This window comes from Gadus macrocephalus, chromosome 2 (assembly GCF_031168955.1).
Source record: "Gadus macrocephalus chromosome 2, ASM3116895v1".
NCBI lineage: Eukaryota > Metazoa > Chordata > Actinopteri > Gadiformes > Gadidae > Gadus > Gadus macrocephalus.
Genome location: NC_082383.1, coordinates 19,674,520 through 19,699,519, shown reverse-complemented (window position 1 = coordinate 19,699,519; position 25,000 = coordinate 19,674,520). Strand labels below are relative to the sequence as shown.

Below are 25,000 nucleotides of genomic sequence, written 5' to 3'. Positions count from 1 at the left end.
GCGTGTGTGTGCGTGCTCACCAGCCTTGCAGATGTGGAGGGGGTACTGTGCGTGCGTGCGTGTGTGTGTGTGTGTGTGTGCGTGAGTGTGCGTGTGTGTGTGTGTGAGCGTGTGTGTGTGTATGCTCACCAGCCTTGCTGACGCGGAGGGGGTACTGTGTGTGTGTGTGTGTGTGTGTGTGTGTGTGTGTGTGAGCGTGTGTGTGTGTGTGCTCACCAGCCTTGCTGACGCGGAGGGGGTACTGCGTTGAGTTGAGCACCTCGTCCTCGTCCTCAACGTCCATCACCTTGCACTGCCGGAGGTACGCCGTGAGCTTGGCGGGGTTCAGGATGCGGGTCAGCTTGTGGCGGTTGGCCTCCACACGCTCCCACAGCTCCTCGCAGCGCTCCTCTGACCAGGGGGACAACGGGCGTGCCTCCCCATCCTCCTCCTCCTTCTCCTCCACCTCCTCCTCCTCCTCCAACACCTCCTCAACTTCCTCCTCCTCCTTCTGGGGATGTTCAGACTCCTCCCCCCAGACAGACAACCCTGGAACAGAGCGTCCGATTGGTTCCCACAATTTTGACAAACAGTCGTAAGACACCTGACAGGTGTTTGGAAAACTGAACGACAAGCGCCGATAGTATTGGTATTCCTGTTATCTAATACTACTGCTGCTTATACAATCACTACCGCAACTACTGTTTGGCCTTTTATAATCGTTCTGCCACAACTAGAACAATTAGCCCAGAGAAGGCAGCAGCATGACATAAAACCACAACAACTTTGAGCTGGTTTCTGCCTAGTGACTTATTTGATTTGGTTAATGTAACGTGTGCTCTGTCCATAAGATGGGTGCAATGAAGGACGTGCAGCCACTTTTCTCAGAAGCTTTAACCAAGCACAAGAAAGATGTGTCGGTACGACAGAGTCTACAAGTACAAGCGACATCTACACGTCTCTGCCTCTATGTGAGGGGGCTCGAGGAGGAGAGACTTTGATTGGGTCTGCAAGGCAGGGGTTTTATTGAACTTTCTCATTGAGTACTGCTTGGGCGACGGAAACGGGGAGATTATCCTCAGTCTATAGTCGTGAGAAGCCTTAAGAGTTTGACTTGTGAGTCAAAATTCATGTTGTCTCCGAGCAGCCGAAGAAGGAGTAGAGTTCGGCGAAATACCCAACTCCCCCAAAACACATGACAAGCACGCTAGCTTTAGCAAGGTCTGCCTGGCCTTGTGGAAGAGTCTGGTCATGCGGAATGACAGCACGGGCAGTGTGCATCGTGTCAGGTAGGTGTGTAGACGTGGAAGGCCATCAGAACATCCAAAGATTGAAGGAAATTAAATGCTACCACGGTTTGAGAACCGCTGCCCTAGAGCATGATGGGATCAAGCCCACGCTGGGATGCTACGAGCCCCCCCCCCCCCCCCCCATCCTGAGGAGTCAGCTGGCCCCCCAGCCCAGGTACTGAACACACAAAGTCCTACAGGGACCGAGGAGGGCGTCGCTGATGACTCGATGGCACTTATTGCTCAGATGTCGTAAAAGGGGGCGGGCCCAACCCAGGGTTGGCTCAGCTGGTGACTCATTGGTCGCTAGGGTAGACATATACTGGGTGTATATATATATATATATATATATATATATATATATATATTAAAGATTCATGTAATGGCATAAGGTGATTTAAAAAAAGAAGAAGCTATAAAACAGTTAAGACAGAAATACAGAGATAGACAAAATTGTCTCTCGGTTTATCTGTCTGTCTGTCTGTCTGTCTGTCTGTCTGTCTGTCTGTCTGTCTGTCTGTCTGTCTGTCTGTCTGTCTGTCTGTCTGTCTGTCTGTCTGTCTGTCTGTCTGTCTGTCTGTCTGTCTGTCTGTCTGTCTGTCTGTCTGTCTGTCTGTCTGTCTGTCTGTCTGTCTGTCTGTCTGTCTGTCTGTCTGTCTGTCTGTCTGTCTGTCTGTCTGTCTGTCTGTCTGTCTGTCTGTCTGTCTGTCTGTCTGTCTGTCTGTCTGTCTGTCTGTCTGTCTGTCTGTCTGTCTGTCTGTCTGTCTGTCTGTCTGTCTGTCTGTCTGTCTGTCTGTCTGTCTGTCTGTCTGTCTGTCTGTCTGTCTGTCTGTCTGTCTGTCTGTCTGTCTGTCTGTCTGTCTGTCTGTCTGTCTGTCTGTCTGTCTGTCTGTCTGTCTGTCTGTCTGTCTGTCTGTCTGTCTGTCTGTCTGTCTGTCTGTCTGTCTGTCTGTCTGTCTGTCTGTCTGTCTGTCTGTCTGTCTGTCTGTCTGTCTGTCTGTCTGTCTGTCTGTCTGTCTGTCTGTCTGTCTGTCTGTCTGTCTGTCTGTCTGTCTGTCTGTCTGTCTGTCTGTCTGTCTGTCTGTCTGTCTGTCTGTCTGTCTGTCTGTCTGTCTGTCTGTCTGTCTGTCTGTCTGTCTGTCTGTCTGTCTGTCTGTCTGTCTGTCTGTCTGTCTGTCTGTCTGTCTGTCTGTCTGTCTGTCTGTCTGTCTGTCTGTCTGTCTGTCTGTCTGTCTGTCTGTCTGTCTGTCTGTCTGTCTGTCTGTCTGTCTGTCTGTCTGTCTGTCTGTCTGTCTGTCTGTCTGTCTGTCTGTCTGTCTGTCTGTCTGTCTGTCTGTCTGTCTGTCTGTCTGTCTGTCTGTCTGTCTGTCTGTCTGTCTGTCTGTCTGTCTGTCTGTCTGTCTGTCTGTCTGTCTGTCTGTCTGTCTGTCTGTCTGTCTGTCTGTCTGTCTGTCTGTCTGTCTGTCTGTCTGTCTGTCTGTCTGTCTGTCTGTCTGTCTGTCTGTCTGTCTGTCTGTCTGTCTGTCTGTCTGTCTGTCTGTCTGTCTGTCTGTCTGTCTGTCTGTCTGTCTGTCTGTCTGTCTGTCTGTCTGTCTGTCTGTCTGTCTGTCTGTCTGTCTGTCTGTCTGTCTGTCTGTCTGTCTGTCTGTCTGTCTGTCTGTCTGTCTGTCTGTCTGTCTGTCTGTCTGTCTGTCTGTCTGTCTGTCTGTCTGTCTGTCTGTCTGTCTGTCTGTCTGTCTGTCTGTCTGTCTGTCTGTCTGTCTGTCTGTCTGTCTGTCTGTCTGTCTGTCTGTCTGTCTGTCTGTCTGTCTGTCTGTCTGTCTGTCTGTCTGTCTGTCTGTCTGTCTGTCTGTCTGTCTGTCTGTCTGTCTGTCTGTCTGTCTGTCTGTCTGTCTGTCTGTCTGTCTGTCTGTCTGTCTGTCTGTCTGTCTGTCTGTCTGTGTATGACGTCACCTAACCTTATGACCTAATACTAATCTCCCTCCCTCCCACTCGTCTAGGATTCTCTTCAATAAGTATGATTCAGTGAGTTCAGGGAATTTTCGCCAAGGATCGGAATTCCACACACACACACACACACACACACACACACACACACACACACACACACACACACACACACACACACACACACACACACACACACACACACACACACACACACACACACACACACAGGTTCTGAGTCATCCAGCAGGAAGTAACACACTGGGAATTCACACAGGTCAGCGCACAAAGCTTTCTAAAGCGCATCAGTATGCAGCCGCCTCTATTGGACCAAAGCCATTGAATTTTGGATAAGGAATAACATTGAAATATTATACTTTGAAAATCAGATCATCGCAATTAATTTGTTTTGAAGTAAAAATTCAAACATGTGATTTCAAGTTGAGCCTTTTCAAAAACACTTTGGGGATTGCAGATTTTCTAAATATGAATATGAATATGTTCATTACTCATATTGTGGTCATAAAATACAGACCAGGAAATTCAAGTCCTAAAAATTGGAAGGGCAGTATCAGAGCATTCGGCCTAAGCTATCAAGACTGAATGCAATCTAATCTAATGACGGCATACCAGAGTATGTCAGTCATGTGATCAAACAAACCTGCTTGAGAATCAACCCAACGATGGCAGGGAGAACAGAGAATTGTCTGGTTTACGTCAGTTATGTATATTTAGACTCTGATCTCGATAAGCACAGGGGGTTTAGGGTTCAAATCCCCTCGGAACACAACAGAGCAGCTAGGATGACAGCAGTCGACTCGATCACATTCAGTCTCCATTGCTTAGGCCTGCCGATGACTTACACTTTTGCACTGTGCACATCACTGCAGAGAGGTGGAGAGGCTCAGACCATCACTACAGAGAGGCTCAGACCATCACTATAGAGAGCACATCACTAGCCTGGCTATAGCCAGACCAAGCTCAATCGTAGATTGCACGTTGGTCCGGGGAGGCTGCTGTCATTTTCTAACAGCACAAGAGGTGTGATCAACAGGCCTCGTTCAACTGACTCTGTACGCAATTGGCTGCCGGCCGTCGCTTCCCTGTCGTCATTGTGTCAATCAAGCCAATAGCGAGCCAGGGGGTGAAGCCAGGTTGGCGATTGGCTCCCGCAAAAACGTATCGGAAGCAGAAAGAAATGTATTGCTCTTCTCCAGACCCTTCTGCAGGGCGAACTCGAATACACCCAGGTACCCAGTCTAGCTCAGCACATCGCTGGCAGCAGACTCCGAGACTCAGGGTATCTTTCACCAGGAGTGAGAGAATAAATTACTGCACTATAAGTAACACTGATATCAACAATGGCCTCTTGATACATAGTGTGTTGCCTTTTACGCATAAATCTGAATGGACATTTGTTTTGAAAGAGCTCTTATTTTGAAGGGCAGTTTTCACCCTAATGTTCCCGGGTCATAGGTTTGTTTTGGTTTAGTTGTCTGAGGAGGCTAACCGAATTTGCATAGCTACATTTCTATGTTCAACCGCATGATTGTATCACTGTAAACGTCACAGAGGCAACGTCGTAAGTTGATAATTTCATAATTACATTCATAAGTTAATGTTAGAAAGTACTATTTACATGAAAAATGCATGTGATATGTTTATGGCTAAAAACGTTTTATTTACATTTATTTACATGTGGAAAGCACCTGTTACAGAGCTAAATGGTAATTTTCGTATTTGTCTTGTTACAGTTTTCACTCTGAACTTGGACAATGAGAAAAAGAGCCACAGTAAAGAGCAACTAAAGCTTACTACGACTCACGTCTTCATTTATAAGGAAGAGTTTAACTAGTTGTATAGCTGCAGTTGCTACACTGCAGTGAGGACAACACAGTGAAAATACGTTAAAAAGCTGGCGTTGTACATCGTGGTAAGATGGAAGCTAAACAAAGCGACAAGATTTCGGTGGCCAGTAAAAGAAGTTCACGTCATCTACGGCATCAAGTAGCTCATTAATACGTGCACGAGCTAAAGCAGAGGCAGCTAGAACACATCCAACGAACCAGATCCAGTTCAGTCCTTCGACCTGATCAAACCAGAATTTGACGTGGATATCCGTCCCCAAGTGCGGAGCTATGCCACAAAGCTGCAAGAGAAAAGCCTCAGCACAGAACGCTTCCTAAGGTTCTCAGCTTCAACTCTCTTGTCCGAGCTATAGCATTCTTAATTCACATTGTGAGGTCTTTTAAGCTCTCTAAAGACATGGACAAGTGTAAAGGGTGGCACAGGTGTGATCTGTCTCGAACCCCAGGTGAACTATCCCTAGCAAAGGAAGTCATTATTGCAGCTGTTCTGAGGAGAGCATTTTCAAAGGAATTTGAGGCTTTGATCACGAATAAGCCGGTCCCGATAAACAGCAGACTTTTTCGCCTCAGTCCAACCTTGGAGAACAATGTCATTTGTGTTGGAGGACGACTAAAGAACCTGGGCGCTAGAGAGAAGAACCCCATAATCCTCCCAAAGGATAACCACAGCGCCTTGTTGCTTGTCAGACACCATCACACTCAAGTCGAACACCAAGGCCGTCCCCTGACAGAAGGAACCGTCAGAGCAGCAGGTCTATGGCTCTTGGGGGGGAAGAGGCTCATCAATTCAGTCTTACACAAATGTATAACTTGTCGCAAACTCAGAGGCAAAATGCAAGAGCAACGCATGGCAAATTTGCCTCCAGAACGCCTTCAAAACTGCCCTCCATTTACATATGTGGGATTGGATGTCTTTGGACCCTGAGGTATTACTGCCAGACGAACAAGAGGAGGACAAGCTGAGAGCAAACGGTGGGCTATGACGTTCTGCTGTATGAGCTCCAGAGCCGTCCACATTGAGGTCCTTGAGTCAATGGACACTTCAAGCTGTATTAACGCTTTGAGGTGTTTCTTTGCCATAAGAGGACCTGCCAAACAGTTAATATCCGACTGCGGCACAAATTTCATAGGAGCATGTAAGGAACTTGGAATGAGCCAAAACCAACCAGACGCCACGGCGTAGAGGTACCTAAACCAACAAGGGTGCTCATGGGTATTCCACCCCCCACACGCCTCACACATGGGCGGTTCTTGGGAACGTCTGATTGGGGTGGCCCGAAGAATCCTGGACTCAAGGCTTCTCGAACAGCACAATCGCAAATTGTACACAATTGTAAATGCAAGGCCACTAATCACAGTTTCTAATGATCCTGACGATCCATTAATTCGGTCGCCATCAATGCTCCTAACTCAAAAAACTGGAGTCCCACCTCCACGAGGGGACTTTACAGATAAAGATCTTTCCTTTTGTGGAGGCAAGTACAGGCTCTTGCCAACAGATTCTGGGGTCGTTGGAGTCGAGAGTACTTGCCAACCTTGCAGTGCCACCGAGTGTTTGCTGAAGGTAAGGTCACCAAATGGATCACCGTGGCAACGGAACAGAGATCAGTCTAAGCTTGGTTTCCGAAATTTTCCCTGAATTTGGATTTAACGGCTGCGTCCCATTTCTACCCCTTACCCCTCCCCCTTACCCCTCCCCCTTACCCCTCCCCCCTTGGTTTGAAGGGGTAAGGGTGTCCCAATTCTCATTTGGGTTAAGGGGTAGGGCGAAGACAAAAGGCTACGTAGCCCTTGAAACGAAGCTATCCAAGGACCACACTTTAAAGGGAGGGCTTCGAGGAAAATCCGGCCGAAAATGCATTTTACTAGTTTTTATCATTCGGACTCATGCTGTAAAGTTGACTGTATATTCGGCTCGAAGTCATACACAGACAATGCGATCTCTGAGCTCGATATAAAACATGACATAACGGTAAATAACCGTTGAACTATACATACAAGATTTTAGCGCTCTCTAGTGGCCAACCGAAATCGCCAAATAAACAAACAGCAGCGATGGCTCAAGCGAAGGCCACGCACAAATGTAAGTATTTTCAGCACTTTAATTACGGCAGACTGGTGTAATAACAATATTTTGGAGCGGTTTTTAATTGTGAAGTTAGGGCTGGGCGATATGGCCTAAAATAAAAATCCCTGATTTTTTCATAAAAAAATCCGATTTCCGATTTAAATCGATTTACATAAAAAAGCATTATGGCAGGCCCTGCCATTGTAAACAGTGTAACCTGTAACATAACATAAAATGTAAAATATATAAAATATAAAATAAAATATTTCTGTAAACATAAAATATTTCTAATGATAAGAGGACTTCTGATAAAGTGCCAACATAACATTCAAACTTTCAACACTGGTCATAAATATACAGTGTTTTGCAAACGGTAATAATTACCTTAAGAAAGGGCATAGTAACGGGAGAAGAATGAGGAAAAACACACACGCACGAAGCTCTTTCCTTCACTTGTCTGTATTGAATGAGGAAGAGGAGTGCGATCCCCCTACTGGAGCCCCGATGCATTACCAAAAGATCGACGAATTACCAACAGATCGACGAATTATTAAACCACACAGATATATTTCAAATTAATTATGTTTACCTCAAAATAGATTATACATACATGAATAAATGGTGGTATACAACTTGTCAAACTCGCTGCCATGTTTGTGTATCACTTTGGTAAATGCGCGCTCTGTGCGGGGGGAGGGCTGAGCCCATTCCAAACTACGGGAGCTGAGAGGGAAGCGTTTGCGGATGTTGAAGAGAAAACCGATTTTCATTTGAACAAGTCGACGTGAGCTACACACTCGAATTAATCGATAAAATCGGTTTATCGCCCAGCCCTATGTGAAGTTAGTTTTGAATCACTAGTCAAGTTTGTTTTGATTCACTAGTCAAGTTTGTTTTGAATCACCGATGCTAATGTGTTCCGCTATCGCTATTTGTTGAGATAGATATCCGATAACCCTTGACATGACATGTTAAGGTTTCAAGTAACATTTGTGTGCAGTGGATATGCTTACTACTACTATTCCTTGGTTGATTATACCGGCGCACTGCTTTGATATCGGTAAAGCTGCCACCTAAGCTACGTCGCTCGCCTGTCAAACTGAAGATTTCCTTTCCACCTTTACCTCAGGGACACCACAGGAGACCAGACGGCTCATTCATTTCAGGGGGACCAGGGACAATGAGTTCCCTAAAATCGAAAATGATCGCCAGAAAACAGTGGGAGTGAGTCTTACTTTGTTCAATCTTTTCATTCTTGCGTCTGTTTTCTACTTTGGTATTTCTGTGTTGAGCTCAATAGCCCACTGAATGTCTGTGTCATTATACCAATTGCCTAATGAATGTATCACCCAAACGAGACCATTGTTTTTGTTGTAATTTAGTATTTTGGTGTGTGTGTGTGTGTGTGTGTGTGTGTGTGTGTGTGTGTGTGTGTGTGTGTGTGTGTGTGTGTGTGTGTGTGTGTGTGTGTGTGTGTGTGTGTGTGGCCGAGCTAAATTTAATTTGATTTTGTTTTATTTTTTATCATTGTTCATACCTTTTTTTATTGTGAACTCCACCTAATATTGGTTCCTAAGTAAGTTGGTTTCGTTGTTCCCTATGGCATGCCTTTTGTTTCCCTGGGGAGTGGTTTGGCGTTGCACCTGTGTGTCTAGCGTCACAGTGAGCGCTGATGCACCCGCCCAATCACCGGCTCTATAGGGAGTCAACAGAAATACGGGCGTCTGGAGGCAGGGGTACCCACCATCACCTAAAAGCATGTAACCCGGCGGTGGATACCTGGCAGTCAAATAAAAAGAACTGTTTTTCATTACCCTTGTCCTTTATGTTTCTTGGACGGAATGTAACTGATAATTTCGTTGCTCTGTAACATGTGCAATGACAACAAATAAAATCCTATCCTATCCTATCCTATGGCAATGTTTTGATATGTTGAGGGGAGTGTCTTATGTCTGCATTTATTTGAAAGAGCATATGCACAAAAAAGCAGACGGACGGAGTTACAATGGAGATCCTGCGAGTTTTTAAAGCCATGTGACGCGTCACATCACATAGGGAAGTTAACGCCAGCATTTCTGACGTTTTTATCCACTAATTCATTATGTTATGTGAGGCAACGCAACGTATGGTTGAACTGAAACATGCCTACTCGTGGCCTCTGTTGACATAGCAGTCAGCTGTCCGCAGTCAGCGACGATGAAGCCACGTAATGGAGGGGCGTCCCATTTCTTAGGGGAACGTTTTACCCCTCTGTATTGAGGGGCAAGGGGAAGGGGTAAGGGGTAGAAATGGGATTGGGCCAACATATCTGGTTAACCTGTGAATCCAGCTCCTTGAAACATACACAACCAGATCAAATAGAATCGACAGGTTGATCAGTAGATAGGACACTATGAGAAATATGAACTCAAAGCAAATCGTGTGGTTAGAAGTTAAGGTCTTATACAACTCTGGGGTCAGGAACTGATAAACATATAGGCCTAAGTATTAACTCAAATAACTAGTCGTTGTTATATCTATCGATCTATCTATCTATCTATCTATCTATCTATCTATCTATCTATCTATATATATATATTTAGGGTTTTCAGGAGCTGTGAATCATAATCATCAAGATGAATGCAAATAAAGACTTGAAATATTTCACTTTTGGTGCGATGAATCTATATAATAAATGAGTTTCAATTTTTAAATTGAATTATTGAAATTAATTAAGTTTTCCACAATGTTCTAATTCATTGAGATGCACCTGTAGCCTATATAGGCCTATAGGCTATAGGCAAATCAAAAGGCCTCCAATAATCTGAAATCGTAACGTGTGAGCCAACCTTGACTGATCTAGAGACTTGGTTAACCGATGAGGGACATGTTTCCATGTTTCTCACTTTAACCTGGGGGCAGGCTGGGACAGGTCAGTGTCTCCTCTGGAATCTCTGTCATCGAGACAAACATCCGCAGCGTGAAAATATTCATTTGAAAAGCTTGTTGGTAAAAGGTGCGCTGTTTATTATCTATTGCTTTGCGATAAGCGGATAAAACGTGCTCTTGTTTTTGATCGGATCTCCAGAGTTGGTTTCGGCCGCTCGGACCTATAACGGAAATTAAGCGCTTTCGATTCGAGAAGCGATGTTGAAATAAGTCTATATTGCGGAATGGCAAGCTGGCATAATCAGGCATCATTAACAATAGTTTTTGCTCCATTACGCACCATACCGTGCGTACTGGGAAGGGTGTGTAACTAGACAGCATGTTTAACTATTAAAAACAAGGAACAAATCGTCAGCAAGTCATGAGAAAATAACCAACTTACCGCTCATCGTCTCGTTGTGGAGTTGACCGCAGGAGGGTAGAGAACAGATGAACCAAACGTACCTCCACCACGGGGTGGGAGCTACTCATCTGAACAGCGCGGAACAGGGGAGGTCTCGTGGCTGTACCTATCTACAGCACACGCACACACGTACACGCGCGTATACACACACGCACATGCATGCGCTCTCTCTCTCACACTTAAACATACACACACACACACGCACGCGCGCGCACGCACGCACACGCACACACGCGTGCAAACACACCAAAACATGTATGTATGTATGTATGTATGTATGTATGTATGTATGTATGTATGTATGTATGTATGTATGTATGTATGTATGTATGTATGTATGTATGTGTATGTATTTATGTATGTAACCATGTATGGAAATGTACCGTATTTATTTGTTGTCAACTGGATTTGAGTATGGCGTTTTATTAAAAAAACTAACTAGAACAAGTTAGAATTTCACATCTGCTGGTAATATGAATGCCTCACTACTGATAATCAAGTTATAATATGTAATACTGTTGCACTCTGTGAAAGGTAAAAGTCCTGTCTTGAGAATATTAGCAAAAGTACATTAAGTATAAGCATCCAAATATAATACAAAAAAAGTATAAATTATCTTTCAGCAGGGGCCATTTCAGTATCATCTCTAATAAATAACAAATGTGTATTTGGGATCGAGTTGTATTCCCGCTAATGTTCTGCCAATATTAGGTGAGTCACTCAGATAGGATGAGGCATGACAAGACATCGTCACGCTCCCTGCGACTGGCGTGGACAAGGCTGACAATCAGGGGCGCAGGTGGGATTTTTGAACTGGGGGGGACCAAGCTGTCAGAAAAAGATTTCTGACAGCTTGATTTCAAAAAGTTATTTTTGTGCAATTTGGGCTTTAACTAGCGCTTAAGTAGTTGCTTTCATAATAGCCTATCGGCCAATGGTTTGCACTAAAAAGCCATTGGAGAATTCTTAGTTGAAATCATGGATAAACAACAGTGAACATTGTTAAACAAAGGCCTACTTGATCAACACTAGCCATATATGGTGAAACGGTTATTTGTCTGGAATGCCAATCACCCACAGAAACTTCATGCCTTATGCAAAACAAGTTTTATTTAAACATTTGTGTACACTCAGAAGTGTTATCAACAACATATTCACATAAATGAAAAAAAAGCCAAACAAATTTACTGTGTAAGCAGACTCACTGAAGGACCCAAAAACGTCTCTCCTCCTTTCATTACCCTGAGCATACTTCTGGGCAAATTCTTGTCCGTCCAGTCTGTCAAGCCTCTCTTGGTGAATATGGCACACAGCAATGCCATGAGTCTTTTTTGCGTCATGGTTGATCGCAACCATGTCTTCAATCTGCGTAACCAGCTAAAACTGCGCTCTGCCTCAGCAGATGATATGGGCACCACCATCAACAATCTCTAGCTAGCTACAGAGAATGAAAAGGTATTAATATGCTAGCACTAGGTAGCTATTTAAAGAGAATGACAAGGTATTAATATGGGCCAGAGCCCGGCACACTCAAAATTTCTTTAGGTTTTTTCTAGCTTTTTTTTTTTTTTCTAAGATTGTACATGAAAATGAAAAAACTTAAGCTATTCACCTACGGCCTATAAATACTTTTATTTTACATTTAGCCTACTTCAGGTAAGAGCAAATGTCGTTTATTAATGTCACTAGCTACTCAACATTACAAAACGATTAGCTGCCACATCTGGGAAAGTCAACAGGCAACAGGCGTAGGATAGCCTACTTTTTTTTTGCTTCTTCATTTTGTTTCTTCATGAAGCACCTGCTCTGTAATAGTTGACAATGATCACCGCAACAGGTGAGTAGGGTCTGTCTGCGTCCTGCAAGACGGAGGCGTAACTTGTAGTAGGCGTAACTTGTAGGAGGAGGCGTGTCTTGTACTTTTCTAAATCTTGGTCCACGCGAGATCTTCCTCTTTTCGCAGTAAAAAAAGTCTTGTAAATCACGGTTCACACATTACGCAAGCTCATCCTTGAAGTCGAAGTCTGAAGTTAAGATCATCGGTAAGTAAAAAGAAGTGGATTACTTGATGACTATATGCTCTGTAAGGTGACCTTGGGTGTCTTGAAAGGCGCCTCTAAATTAAATGTATTATTATTATTATTGTAGGGGGGAAAACTCTGACTGTTGTTTGTGCGTATGCACCAAACAGCAGCTCAGAGTACTCGGCCTTCTTGGAGACCCTGAATGGAGTCCTGTATGGGGCTCCAGTAGGGGACTCCGTAGTTCTGCTGGGAGACTTCAACGCCCACGTGGGCAACGATGGAGACACCTGGAGAGGCGTGGTGGGGAGGAACGGCCTCCCTGATCTAAATCCGAGCGGTCGTTTGTTATTGGACTTCTGTGCTAGTCATGGATTATCCATAACAAACACCATGTTCGAACATAAGGGTGCTCATAAGTGTACCTGGTACCAGAGTACCCTAGGCCGAAGATCGATGATCGATTTCGTGATCGTGTCATCTGATCTGAGGCCGCATGTTTTGGACACTCGGGTAAAGAGAGGGGCGGAACTGTCAACCGACCACCATCTGGTTGTGAGTTGGATCAGGGAATGGGGGAAATTTCCGGATAGACCTGGTAAGCCCAAACGAGTAGTGCGGGTGAACTGGGAACGTCTGGAGGAGGCCCCCGTCCTAGGTATCTTCAAATCACACCTCCGGCGGAGCTTTTCTGGCATTCCTGTGGAGGTTGGGGGCATTGAGCCGGAGTGGGCGGTGTTCAAAGCCTCCATTGCTGAAGCTGCGGTGGCTAGCTGTGGCCTCAGGGTCTTAGGCTCCTCAAGGGGCGGTAACCCTCGGACACCGTGGTGGACTACGGTGGTCAGGGAAGCCGTCCGACTGAAGAAGGAGGCCTTCCGGGATATGATATCCTGGAGGACTCCTGACTCGGTTGCAGGGTACCGACAGGCTCGAAGGGCTGCAGCGGCTGCCGTGTCGGAGGCTAAGCAGCGAATGTGGGAGAAGTTCGGAGAGGCCATGGAGAAGGACTTTCGGTCGGCACCAAAGTGTTTCTGGAAGACTATCCGGCACCACAGGAGGGGGAAACGGGGAACCATCCAAGCTGTGTACAGTAAGGATGGGACTCTGTTGACCTCAACTGAGGAGGTCGTCGGACGTTGGAAGGAACACTTTGAGGAACTCCTGAATCCGAATAACACGCCCTCTATGTTGGAGGCAGAGCTCGAGGTTGATGGTGTTTCGTCGTCAATTTCCCTGGTGGAGGTCACTGAGGTAGTCAAACATCTCCGCAGTGGCAAAGCCCCAGGGATTGATGAGATCCAGCCAGAAATGCTAAAGGCTCTGGGTGTTGAGGGGCTGTCATGGTTGACACGCCTATTCAACATCGCGTGGGAGTCGGGTACAGTGTCAAAGGAGTGGCAAACCGGGGTGGTGGTTCCCCTGTTCAAAAAGGGGGACCAGAGAGTGTGTGCCAATTACCGGGGTATCACACTTCTCAGCCTCCCTGGTAAAGTCTACTCCAAGGTGCTGGAAAGGAGGGTTCGGCCGATCGTCGAACCTCAGATTGAAGAGGAACAATGCGGTTTTCGCCCCGGACGTGGAACTACGGACCAGCTCTTCACTCTCGCAAGGATCCTGGAGGGGGCCTGGGAGTATGCCCATCCGGTCTACATGTGTTTTGTGGATCTGGAGAAGGCGTATGACCGGGTCCCCCGGGAGAAACTGTGGGAGGTGCTGCGGGAGTATGGGGTAAGGGGGTCTATCCTCAGGGCCATCCAATCTCTGTACTCCCAAAGCGAGAGCTGTGTTCGCGTCCTCGGCAGCCAGTCAGTTTCGTTCTCAGTGGGTGCTGGTCTCCGCCAGGGCTGCGCCTTGTCACCAATCCTGTTTGTGATATACATGGACAGGATATCGAGGCGTAGTCGTGGTGGGGAGGGGTTGCAGTTCGGTGGTCTGAGGATCTCGTCACTGCTTTTTGCAGATGATGTGGTCCTCATTGGATCATCGGCCTGTGACCTTCAGCACTCACTGGATCGGCTGGCGGCCGAGTGTGAAGCGGCTGGGATGAGGATCAGCACCGCTAAATCTGAGGCCATGACTCTTAGCAGGAAACCGATGGATTGCTTACTCCGGGTAGGAAATGAGTCCTTAGCCCAAGTGAAGGAGTTCAAGTACCTCGGGGTCTTGTTCGCGAGTGAGGGTACTATGGAGCGTGAGATTGGCCGGAGAATCGGAGCAGCGGGGGCGGTATTGCGTTCGCTTTACCGCACCGTTGTAACGAAAAGAGAGCTGAGCCGCAAGGCAAAGCTCTCGATCTACCGGTCGATCTTCGTTCCTATCCTCACCTATGGTCATGAGGGCTGGGTGATGACCGAAAGGACGAGATCGCGGGTACAAGCGGCCGAGATGAGTTTTCTCAGAAGGGTGGCTGGCGTCTCCCTTAGGGATAGGGTGAGAAGCTCAGCCATCCGTGAGGAACTCGGATTAGAGCCGCTGCTCCTTTACTTAGAAAGGAGTCAGCTGAGGTGGTTCGGGCATCTGGTAAGGATGCCCACTGGGCGCCTTCCTTGGGAGGTGTTTCAGGCACGTCCAGTGGGGAGGAGACCTCGGGGAAGACCCAGGACTAGGTGGAGAGATTATATCTCAACACTGGCCTGGGAATGCCTCGGGATCCCCCCGTCAGAGCTGGTAAATGTGGCCCGGGAAAGGGAAGTCTGGGGCCCCCTGCTTGAGCTGCTCCCCCCGCGACCCGACCCCGGATAAGCGGTCGAAAATGAGATGAGATGAGATTATTATTATTATTACTTATCCCCCGTCTGTAGCCAGGAAGGCTTGCATACACACCCTCAACATATTCCCAAACGTACCTTTTGCAAATTTGAGCCTTTGTCTATCTAATTATTTGACTTTAAGGTGTAAGCTGCTTTCTAATGTGCTAGCTATGTTAATATTACTTTACGACCTGTCACGTTTGAGATGCACACTGAACAGTCACAAAATACTCTATACTGTAAAGGCTAGTAGATGTTGCTTGCTTCTTTCTGCCCCAAGTTTGCACAGTGCAACCGTGATGACGTATAGAAGACCGGCAAATATATATAAAATGAAGGCTTGTAATGTGAGCACTATAATATGAAGGCTTTCTCATAACTATCCTCCTGTTAGTGGCATTGTCCTTGTCTTGTTTCTATCAGTAATATTTATTTTAATCCATTGTTTTCTATCTCATGCAGGATCTTTAAAACATGCAGGAAGCGAGCAAGTGGCGAAAACAGATGAAGTAACAGAACCTCTTCAAAGGTTTAGTCCAGGTGCCGCGCTTCCTCGGCATGGAAGACAGTGAGGCTGTACAATCCCTAGAGAATAACATAGAAAATGGTGAGACCTTAATTGCTAATGTAGCACACTTGAATAATTAAACTCAAGAGTGACTTGAAGAATAGTTTCTTTTACTGGGATCTGTGAACATACAACAGACATTGCGACACATTTGTTAACGACACGTTCTGTCCGCCATGTCTCAACACTGCTCTACAACTAATTATTACAGTTCACAAAAATACATATTAATGCACATGGTAATTACTAACAATGGAAATACATAAAAGAAAAGTACATTGTGGCTCCTGATAAAATCCTCAGTTCTTGCGTTCCAGAGCCCATCCAAACCAGTGGGACGTGGGACTTCTCCTACCTCCAACTAAGAAAAGTGCACTGGAATGGCTGTCGAAGTGGAACATCCCGATGTCGAAGTGGAACCTCCTACTATCGAACTGGAACCTCCTACTATCGAACTGGAACCTCCTACTATCGAACTGGAACCTCCTACTATCGAACTGGAACCTCCTACTATCGAACTGGAACCTCCTACTATCGAACTGGAACCTCCTACTATCGAACTGGGGGGGTGATCGACCTAACCCCACTTCACCAAGTAGGAGCTAGTACAGTTCAGGTAGGATAAGTCCCACATCCCATTGCTTTGGATGGGCTCTGGAACGCACCAACACAATCTACAGAAATGTACCACCACCGGACGCTAATGGCACCGGAAGAAGATTAGCTTAGCTGCTAGTTAAGAAGTTGCTTATGACGGCATTGCGACCCTTTAATACAACATTCACGGCAGAGGTAACCAGCCAACTCTTCCCCACATATCTGTATCCTTGCCAAGCTCATTCTTATGTACATTCATTACGCTTATATTGCTTGCTTACCTGTAAACATACACAGACATCGCGACACATTTGTTAACGACCCGTTCCGTCCGCCATGTCTCAACAATGCTCTACATTCAGGGGTGCGGCAACCCTAGGCACGCGTGCCACCACTGGCACACGGGGCAGCACAAATTGGCACACTTGAAAAAAAAAAAAAGTTCTTTAATTCTTATTATTTAAAAAATTCACAGCACAATGCGGCAGCATAATCATTACTACCGTTTTTTTTTTTGCCCTTTATTCTGTTATGGGCATTTCCTCCCAGTGCAAATATTTTAAAATTAGTTACAGAAAGCAGTGTTCTGAAATGGGAACAATTAATAGTTTTTAAACCTATGTTGTGTGTAAAAGAGAAGAAAATATTTAAAATATTGTTGCAAGTGGCCTGTATGCATCGCCTTCACATGGTATTAATAATAATAATAATAATACATTTAATTTAGAGGCGCCTTTCAAAACACCCAAGGTCACCTTACAGAGCATATAGTCATCATACAATTTTTTAAAAAACAAGACATTGTGGAAAAAGATAAATAAATAAATAAATAAACATAAGCAATAAGAAATAAATAAAACAAAAACAGGACAAAACTAAAAAACAATCAAAACAGTGATCAGTTAGACGTTGTGTGCGAGTTTGAACAGGTGAGTTTTGAGTTGTGACTTGAAGGTTGTAATGGTGTCTGACTGTTTTATGTGTGGGGGAAGGGAGTTCCAGAGCCTGTATTGCAAAGCTGTACATGTCTTGAAGATATTGATGTGGATGGTTCCAACATTCTCCTATATTCTCGTTTTTTACATTTCTCACAGTGCAAATATGTTTTTGAATGAGTTTCTGAAAATGGTGTTTTAAGATGGGACATATGTAATTATAATTTGTAAGCCCATGTTGCAAATATAACAACCAAAAAAACATTAAAATGTTAATGCATGATTGTGGACCATATGGAAATAGTACAATTCCAGGTCTTCTGGAAATGTTTTTGGTCGCTGTGTCATAATTCAGCTTAATTTTTAATATATTGTTGCTTAAGGCACACTCATTAACGAGAAAAGGTCAAACTGACACTGCATGTCGAAAAGGTTGCTGACCCCTGCTCTGCAACATGTGTAGATTTCACCGGACAGAAAGTGCACCAATAGGTCAAAGCCACCCTGTGGCGGAAATTAGGTACTTCATGCATTACATTATATGCCTGTGTAAGAAGTGGAGCACAATGTCAACTTTAAAGGCACCCAGTGCAACTTTATGTAAACATTCAATGAAAAATAAACATTCAATTTCTAGTCTTTTTTACACGTAGTAAGTTTCAATAACTCCATACCATTACATATCGACATTCAAGGAGCAAAGATGAGACGTCGTTGTGTGGTGAGAACTGATAGAAAATCGTAAACAACAACAATCGCCGGTGGGGAGAAGCCATTTTTCCATTGACTGGAAGCCTGCTTTATTTATTGTAGGTTACAAAAAATAAAGAAAGTGGCGGCATTGTTGTTGTTATCGATTTTGTATCAGTTCTCACCACACAACGACGTCTCATCTTTGCTGCTTAAATGTCGGTATGTAATGGTATGGAGTTATTGAAACTTACTATGTGTAAAAAAGACTAGAAATTGAATGTTTATTTTTAAGCCTCGAAAGTTGCACTGGGTGCCTTTAAGATGAAACAAATAACAAGAAGAATGACCGTTAAACTAATGATAGCAAAAATAAGGACTTCACACAAAAAAATGAAATATATATATGGGGGTTGTACTTATCTAATAGACACTATTCTCACATTCTCCCCTCCAAAAAGTAATGTCGTCCTAGACATTCTATTACCTTACCACATTATGATTTAAATACTCCACATGCGACATCCATGCATGGCATGTAAGAAAGTTATTTCCAAGGAGTCAGAGTTCATATGTGTCCATAAAGATGCATGACTGTCCACAGTCCCAAATGTGACGTATATCTCCTGTTAATGCCATATGAGTAGGTAATCACATGTCCCTGTTTGGAGGTTTACAGAGCCGGCTTACATCCGGTTTGGGGAGTGGGTGGGGGCCGGAAGTGGTATTATGGCCCACTGTGTCAGAGGAGTGTGTTGGTGTGTGTGTGTGCTTGTAGGTTTGTGTGTGTGTGTGTGTGTGTGTGTGTGTGTGTGTGTGTGTGTGTGTGTGTGTGTGTGTGTGTGTGTGTGTGTGTGTGTGTGTGTGTGTGTGTGTGTGTGTGTGTGTGTGTGTGTGTGTGGGTTAACAGGCTGGGTTAATCTGTGCCTAAAGTCTGGTGGGGGCCCGACTGTGGGAACCAGGATGAGAGATTGGAATACAGAGCAGTAAAAAGTATCTGGCTTTTACGGTGCTACCAGGACGTCTGCAGGTGCGTGATGCGGAACATCATGACCTTCAGGGAGATGTTTGATCTCAAGACGGGGATTGGTGGGTTGATCTGTGGCTAAAAGGTTGAGGATCATACTATGGGAACCAGGATGAGAGATAGGAATACAGAGCAATAAAAAGTATCTGGCTTTCGTGTTACTATCTGGTTGCATGCCTGGGGGCGGGGCGGGCCTCGATGAGGTGTTAATGGTCAGATGCTGTGAAAGTTTCAAGTGTTAAAAGGGACGTTTCATTAATATATTATTCTATGAATCCTCTTAATACGTCTAACTCATGACGAGTGCATTATTTCGATATGAAAAACGCTATAGTGGTGGGTAACACTAGCACTAGATGGTAAATGTGGTTTCAACAACGGTCCAGAGGGAAACGTGTCTATAAAAAGCCACACATTTTAAAAATATAGATCTCACAGATGACTAACTATTATGAAACTATGTTACTATTCTATTAATTAAGATATCTTTTATCGGTCGCTACTATATTTATTTAAGTGGTATTAACATTTTCATTTTCAAGGGAAAATGGCAATAACCCCGCGGTGGAGGGGTGGGTGTGCACACCCTCTCTAATATGGCTGAGATTACCCCAACTACAGTCTTGTTGTGGAAATACCAGAGACGTCAAAGAACCAACGTGTTATGCGCCATAACACCAACAGCAGAACGGTTAACCAAATAACAAAGAAGTGTACAACACTTGCGTTACAGTGTGTGTAATTACACACACATACACACACACACACACACACACACACACATATGTGGCGCTCGCATGGTTGTAGCTCATGGTCTCATTGGCGGGCCAAATTCTCTTGGCGCGTAAGGCAGAGAAAGGGGAAGTAACTTGGGCCCTTATGACGACATATGGGGCCACATTCCAAGGCGAGCAGGATACCTAGTGCTCGTTTTACACCGAACGCAAGTTTTAGCCATTCCAAGAAGATAGGAAGGTTAGGGGAACTAATATTAACGTTAGAAAACCTCATAAAGTGAGATTTTCATGCCATGGGACCTTTAATAATGCCATTACAGTTTAAAGAGCCCGGGAACCCACTGTTTCAGTGGGAATTCAAACACTATTACATTTTTTGTACCGTCGTTGTAATGAGTGATGTTGTATATGAAATGTGCCACACACGTGGTGTTATCCTATTGGTGTCCGGCAGGGGCGTTGCTAGACCTAGAGTTTTACTGGGGCACAGGCCCCCAACTGCCAACATTTTTTTTTTTACGTGTGCACAATATGAAATAGATGGATACAGAAGGGTATGTACGAGCTTCAAAATTGTTGTCACTGTCATACTGTATGCTATATTAAAGCACTGGTAAAGGTAAAGACGCAAAGATGGATTCATGAGTACCGTACAATTATATTTATTTAAACACATACACATCTCAAAGATTTACAAATAAGGTAACTGACAAATAAACAAAAAGTCTCTTTATGACCTTCACCTCTTTATCAGGAGAAGTCTACTCATCTATATTTATTTAGAAGCTGTGTGGAAACAGCATAATTTTGCCAGAACGACATGTACTAAAAAGGCAAGAAACAAGGTTTAAAACTAATAGAATTTCTGACTTAAGGTGAGGTGGCTCATTGCCACCAATCAACCTGGAAAATGTTATAGAACCATCAAAGCTCTTAAATTAAACTAAATAAGGCCATACACTACTGCATAGAGCCTTTTTAAATAATTATTTTTTCACTATTAAGCTGTATCGCCGCGCCTTCATGGTGGCAAAGCGGTCAATAACGTGGCTTTGACTCACTTTGCATGGTTGCTCCTTTTCAATGGACAAAAGAGAAAGTTGGTGAAGCCTTCCTTGCCCCATGGTTGACCTAAGCCAGGTGTGGAGCCTTCTCGACACACTGAAAGATCGCTCACAACTACAACTGTTTACAGGAATTGTGAGTGCAATGATCTGAATTATCTGTGTCAATGTTGGGATCATTGTTGGATCCAGTATGTTAAAAACACCCTGTATATCCATAATTTCCTTTTTTGTGTTAAGGAAGTTTTTGTCTAAAACTTCCTCAAGTTTTGAAGACAGACAATTTTTCATTCATTATTCATTTTCCGCGTGTGTGCGTGCACGCATGGTGTGTGTGTGTGTGTGTGTGTGTGTGTGTGTGTGTGTGTGTGTGTGTGTGTGTGTGTGTGTGTGTGTGTGTGTGTGTGTGTGTGTGTGTGTGTGTGTGTGTGTGTGTGTGTGTGTGTGTGTGTGCTATAAAACTACAGGCTACAGACGCTCAGTATTGAAAAACTGGTGCTAATTATGTGGGCAACATTCTTTAACAGCAATCAAGTTGTCATTGTTTGTGTCAAACAAGTTGTGAATTTGTTGTAACGTTAAAAAAGGAGATGACTTACTCTGGGCTTTTTCCAGCTCCCGTGGTTTCCAACGAAACATGATCAACAAAAAAACAAGGAATTGAAAGCTACTTACAATATGCCTAGGTTACATTAATTTCCCCTGATGGCAGTAATGTTCCACTTTCAGCTGGAATTCACGGTACATCAAAACCACGTGTCTTCTTTAGATTTCAGTTCCCTTTATTTATTCACACAGTTCAGCAGCGGCATTTATTCAGAATCAGAGCCCAAATTAAAGCTGCATTTAGGGCGACTATCGCTACCCAGCAGAAAAATAGATGCACTATAAATGGTTTTGTATAGCAGTCACGAACATGAGCATAGTTGTGGAAATGCTGGTGTTAGAAAACAAAGTTGACGGGAATTAAAGTGCTGCACATCGACTGTACAAATGTAGATTATTCATCACAAGAATTTTAATTCAGAAATCGAATAGGCTAATAAACTCTGAATTGTGAGATAAAATTCAGCATTCTGATAATAAAGTCAGAATACATGGATAAAATCCGAATTCTGATAATTAAATCCAGCATTAAAGGTTCATTTAAGAAGGTTCTCACCAGTCATTTGTCGCCTGGTCGCAGTGTCGAGTTTTTTTTTTAAAGTAGTTCACTAGTCGTAGCGTGCAAATAAATTGCAGTGTCAGAATTCTGAGAATTTTGTCAGCATTCAGATTTCCCAGAATTCTCTTACACTGCAAATTAAAGCGCTACTACTAGCAAACTAGTTTCAGCGTGACTGGAGAGAACTTCCTTAAATTAACCTTTAATGCTAGATTTGCATCAACGCTATTGTGTGAATTAGTATGGTTCTCTTTCATGGAAGCCGGAAGTGGGAGATTCCTTATTTTTTTTTACCATTATTGTTTTATTAACAAATTTCTCCTACAGGGGATTGATAAAGTTCTATCTAGACTATTGAACAGAAAGAAACACTTGGTCATACTTTACACACTTTCAGAAGAGTCACGTGGACAAATCCGTAAATAACTGATTTTTTTCATTGGTTGTTGCGTTAAATCTTACCCAGATACAATAGGGCTATTTTCTGATTGGCTTTTATGTAGCCCCTTTCGTTTTTTGATTGGCTGGTAAGAGGCAGGCTCGACTGAAGACTCCCGAGGCAGCAGGAGATGCACTTGATGAATCCTGCCGATTCCATAGCGAGAGCGGCGCTTCTGCAGATGAATTTAATAATGATCAATGGAATTTTACTGGGGCACGTGCCCCAGTAAAAAGGGGCTGACGACGCTCCTGGTGTCCGGTAGGGGTGGGTATCTCTTGGCACCTCACGATTCGATTCGATTCCGATTATGAGGTCAACGATTCGATTCTGAAGCGATTATCGATGCATCTCGATGCATCATCAATTTTCATTATGTACATTTCCATGAGTGATTTTCAAAAATATATATATACAACTGAGTTTGCTACACAGAGTTTGCTAATCACTTCCTACTTTTGTGATGATCATTAAAGACATCAACAGATTAATTAACTTATCTAATATTTCATAAGAGAGAAAGCTTTTGTCATAAATATGACTTTCTATGAACAATGCAATAATCAATGCAGCTTGCATTATAACACAATATGGAAGCATGCAAAAAATAGATTTCAGTTTTATTTTCTTTCTAATCTTTCTTTTCTATGTCATTAAAGGAAAAGCTGCTCTTGAATTAGAAGGAGTTCTTGTGTCTGGCTGTGAGTGTGCACGCATGCTATGCGTAGGCTGAATCGCAATCGTGTCAAGACTAATCAGATTGGTCAATACACACTGAAGAAAAATTCAATGATTTTAAAAATACAAAATTATCCCTCTCTGGCGATCAGAATGTTGCAGCAGGCAAAAAAAAAAAAAAAAAAAGTATCTGCATCGAGACACGAGACAGAATCGTTCTAGCGAGAATCGTGATGCATCGAAGAATCGATTATTTTTCAAACCACTACTACAATAACCACTTTTAACGTTATATGTTGCGCTACCGTGAATATTGATATGTAAAAACCCTAATATTGATTTAATAATGGCAAATGAGAACAAACATCGGAAAAGAGTGACGTTCAAAACTAGTTATCATAAGGGCCAATACAGGTACCACGCACAACTACGTTAAAGGAGTGATATGATAAAGAGATATAGAGATAAATAGTCCCCACATCTCTTTGCGAGACACGGGGGTCCATTGAGGAAAGTACCACCCCGCCTGTCGGAATTCAACTCAATCCCCACTGCTTTAGTTCAACTCACATCCGACCTCTCTGTTTATTTATGTTATTCAAAATCCTACCAAGTATTAAACACAGGAAATTCATGTGCATAGGCTACTGCTATATTGTGCCGTTATTGTACAGACATTCCAGATTCAGCGTGTGCAAATGACTTCATACTGTCTACAATATGATAACCTGCACAATGCACATAGAGTGAATTAACAATTTATACTACGTGATATGGGCATCACTCGCATCACATCAAAAGTGAAATATTATTTTATATATTATATACACCTGAGCAATTACACAAGCAATGCAGGTAACTTCAAACGTTTTACAAGAGCCGACACTGCATCAGTATTTTTGATTGCCTACACAATATTTACTAAGTAAAATAAACATACTGACGACGTAACAAAATGCCAACGACTCAGAATAATAACTAACAGTTATTTTGTACAATATCTAGCCTACATCTGACCACTCTGATCATATTCCCTACCTCCAGGCTCCACTAGAGAGCATGGAACGGTCATCAATGGCAAGGAGCGGATGAAATTTATCATCACTCACTGCCCGCTTCGCGCTCAGAAGGGAACATCAGTTCTCTTCATCGTGGTAAGAGTAACCGATCACTTTCGTACGATATTTCTCAAGTCAAAGACTATAGCAATGATCCCTGAAAGTATGATCTTAGTGGTGAAACGGGCGCGGACGGGCACCAGTTCATGGGGTAGTCCTTATCACTGGTGGTTGTGAGGTAGAACTTTCACAATATTTCAGCTCATGTAAAAATAACGGATGGCACTCATACAAATCTTAGTTTATTGAAACTGAACTCAAACATCGGTATAGAGTGACGTTCAAAACTAGTGATCATAAGGGCCAATACGGGTACCACGCACAACTACGTTAACGGAGTGATATGATAAAGAGATATAGAGATAAATAGTCCCCACATCTCTTTGCGAGACACGGGGGTCGTTTGACGAAAGTACCACCCCGCCTGTCGGAATTCAACTCAATCCCCACTGCTTTAGTTCAACTCACATCCGACCTCTCTGTTTATTTATGTCATTCAAAATCCTACCAAGTATTAAACACAGGAAATTCATGTGCATAGTCTACTGCTATATTGTGCCGTTATTGTACAGACATTCCAGATTCGGCGTGTGCAAATGACTTGATACTGTCTACAATATGATAACCTGCACAATGCACATAGAGTGAATTAACAATTTATACTACTTGATATGGCCATCACTCACATCACATCAAAAGTGAAAAATTATTTTATGTATTAAATACACC

At 43.7% G+C, this 25,000-nt stretch overlaps 1 protein-coding gene, 1 long non-coding RNA gene and 1 other non-coding gene across 4 annotated transcripts in view; 1 reads left to right on the top strand and 2 right to left on the bottom strand.

Moving 5' to 3' along the window:
• The window catches only part of zmp:0000000896 (caspase recruitment domain-containing protein 10), a 34,327-nt gene extending 23,709 nt beyond the window's left edge, over window positions 1–10,618 (bottom strand). For both annotated transcript variants that reach the window (XM_060044506.1, XM_060044515.1), the window contains exons 1-2: window positions 10,462–10,618; window positions 217–528 (exon numbers count right to left, since the gene is read on the bottom strand). In XM_060044506.1, the coding sequence (XP_059900489.1) occupies window positions 217–528; window positions 10,462–10,468 (319 nt within the window). In that variant the 5' untranslated portion in view covers window positions 10,469–10,618. The remainder of the gene's footprint in view (window positions 1–216; window positions 529–10,461) is intronic.
• Window positions 1–25,000, top strand: part of LOC132452122 (uncharacterized) — a 68,626-nt gene that overhangs the window by 24,993 nt on the left and 18,633 nt on the right. The window lies entirely within an intron of this gene.
• LOC132453121 (small nucleolar RNA U3) lies at window positions 24,169–24,384 on the bottom strand. The gene has a single exon (XR_009524594.1). It is a non-coding gene; the product is annotated as a small nucleolar RNA U3 (small nucleolar RNA).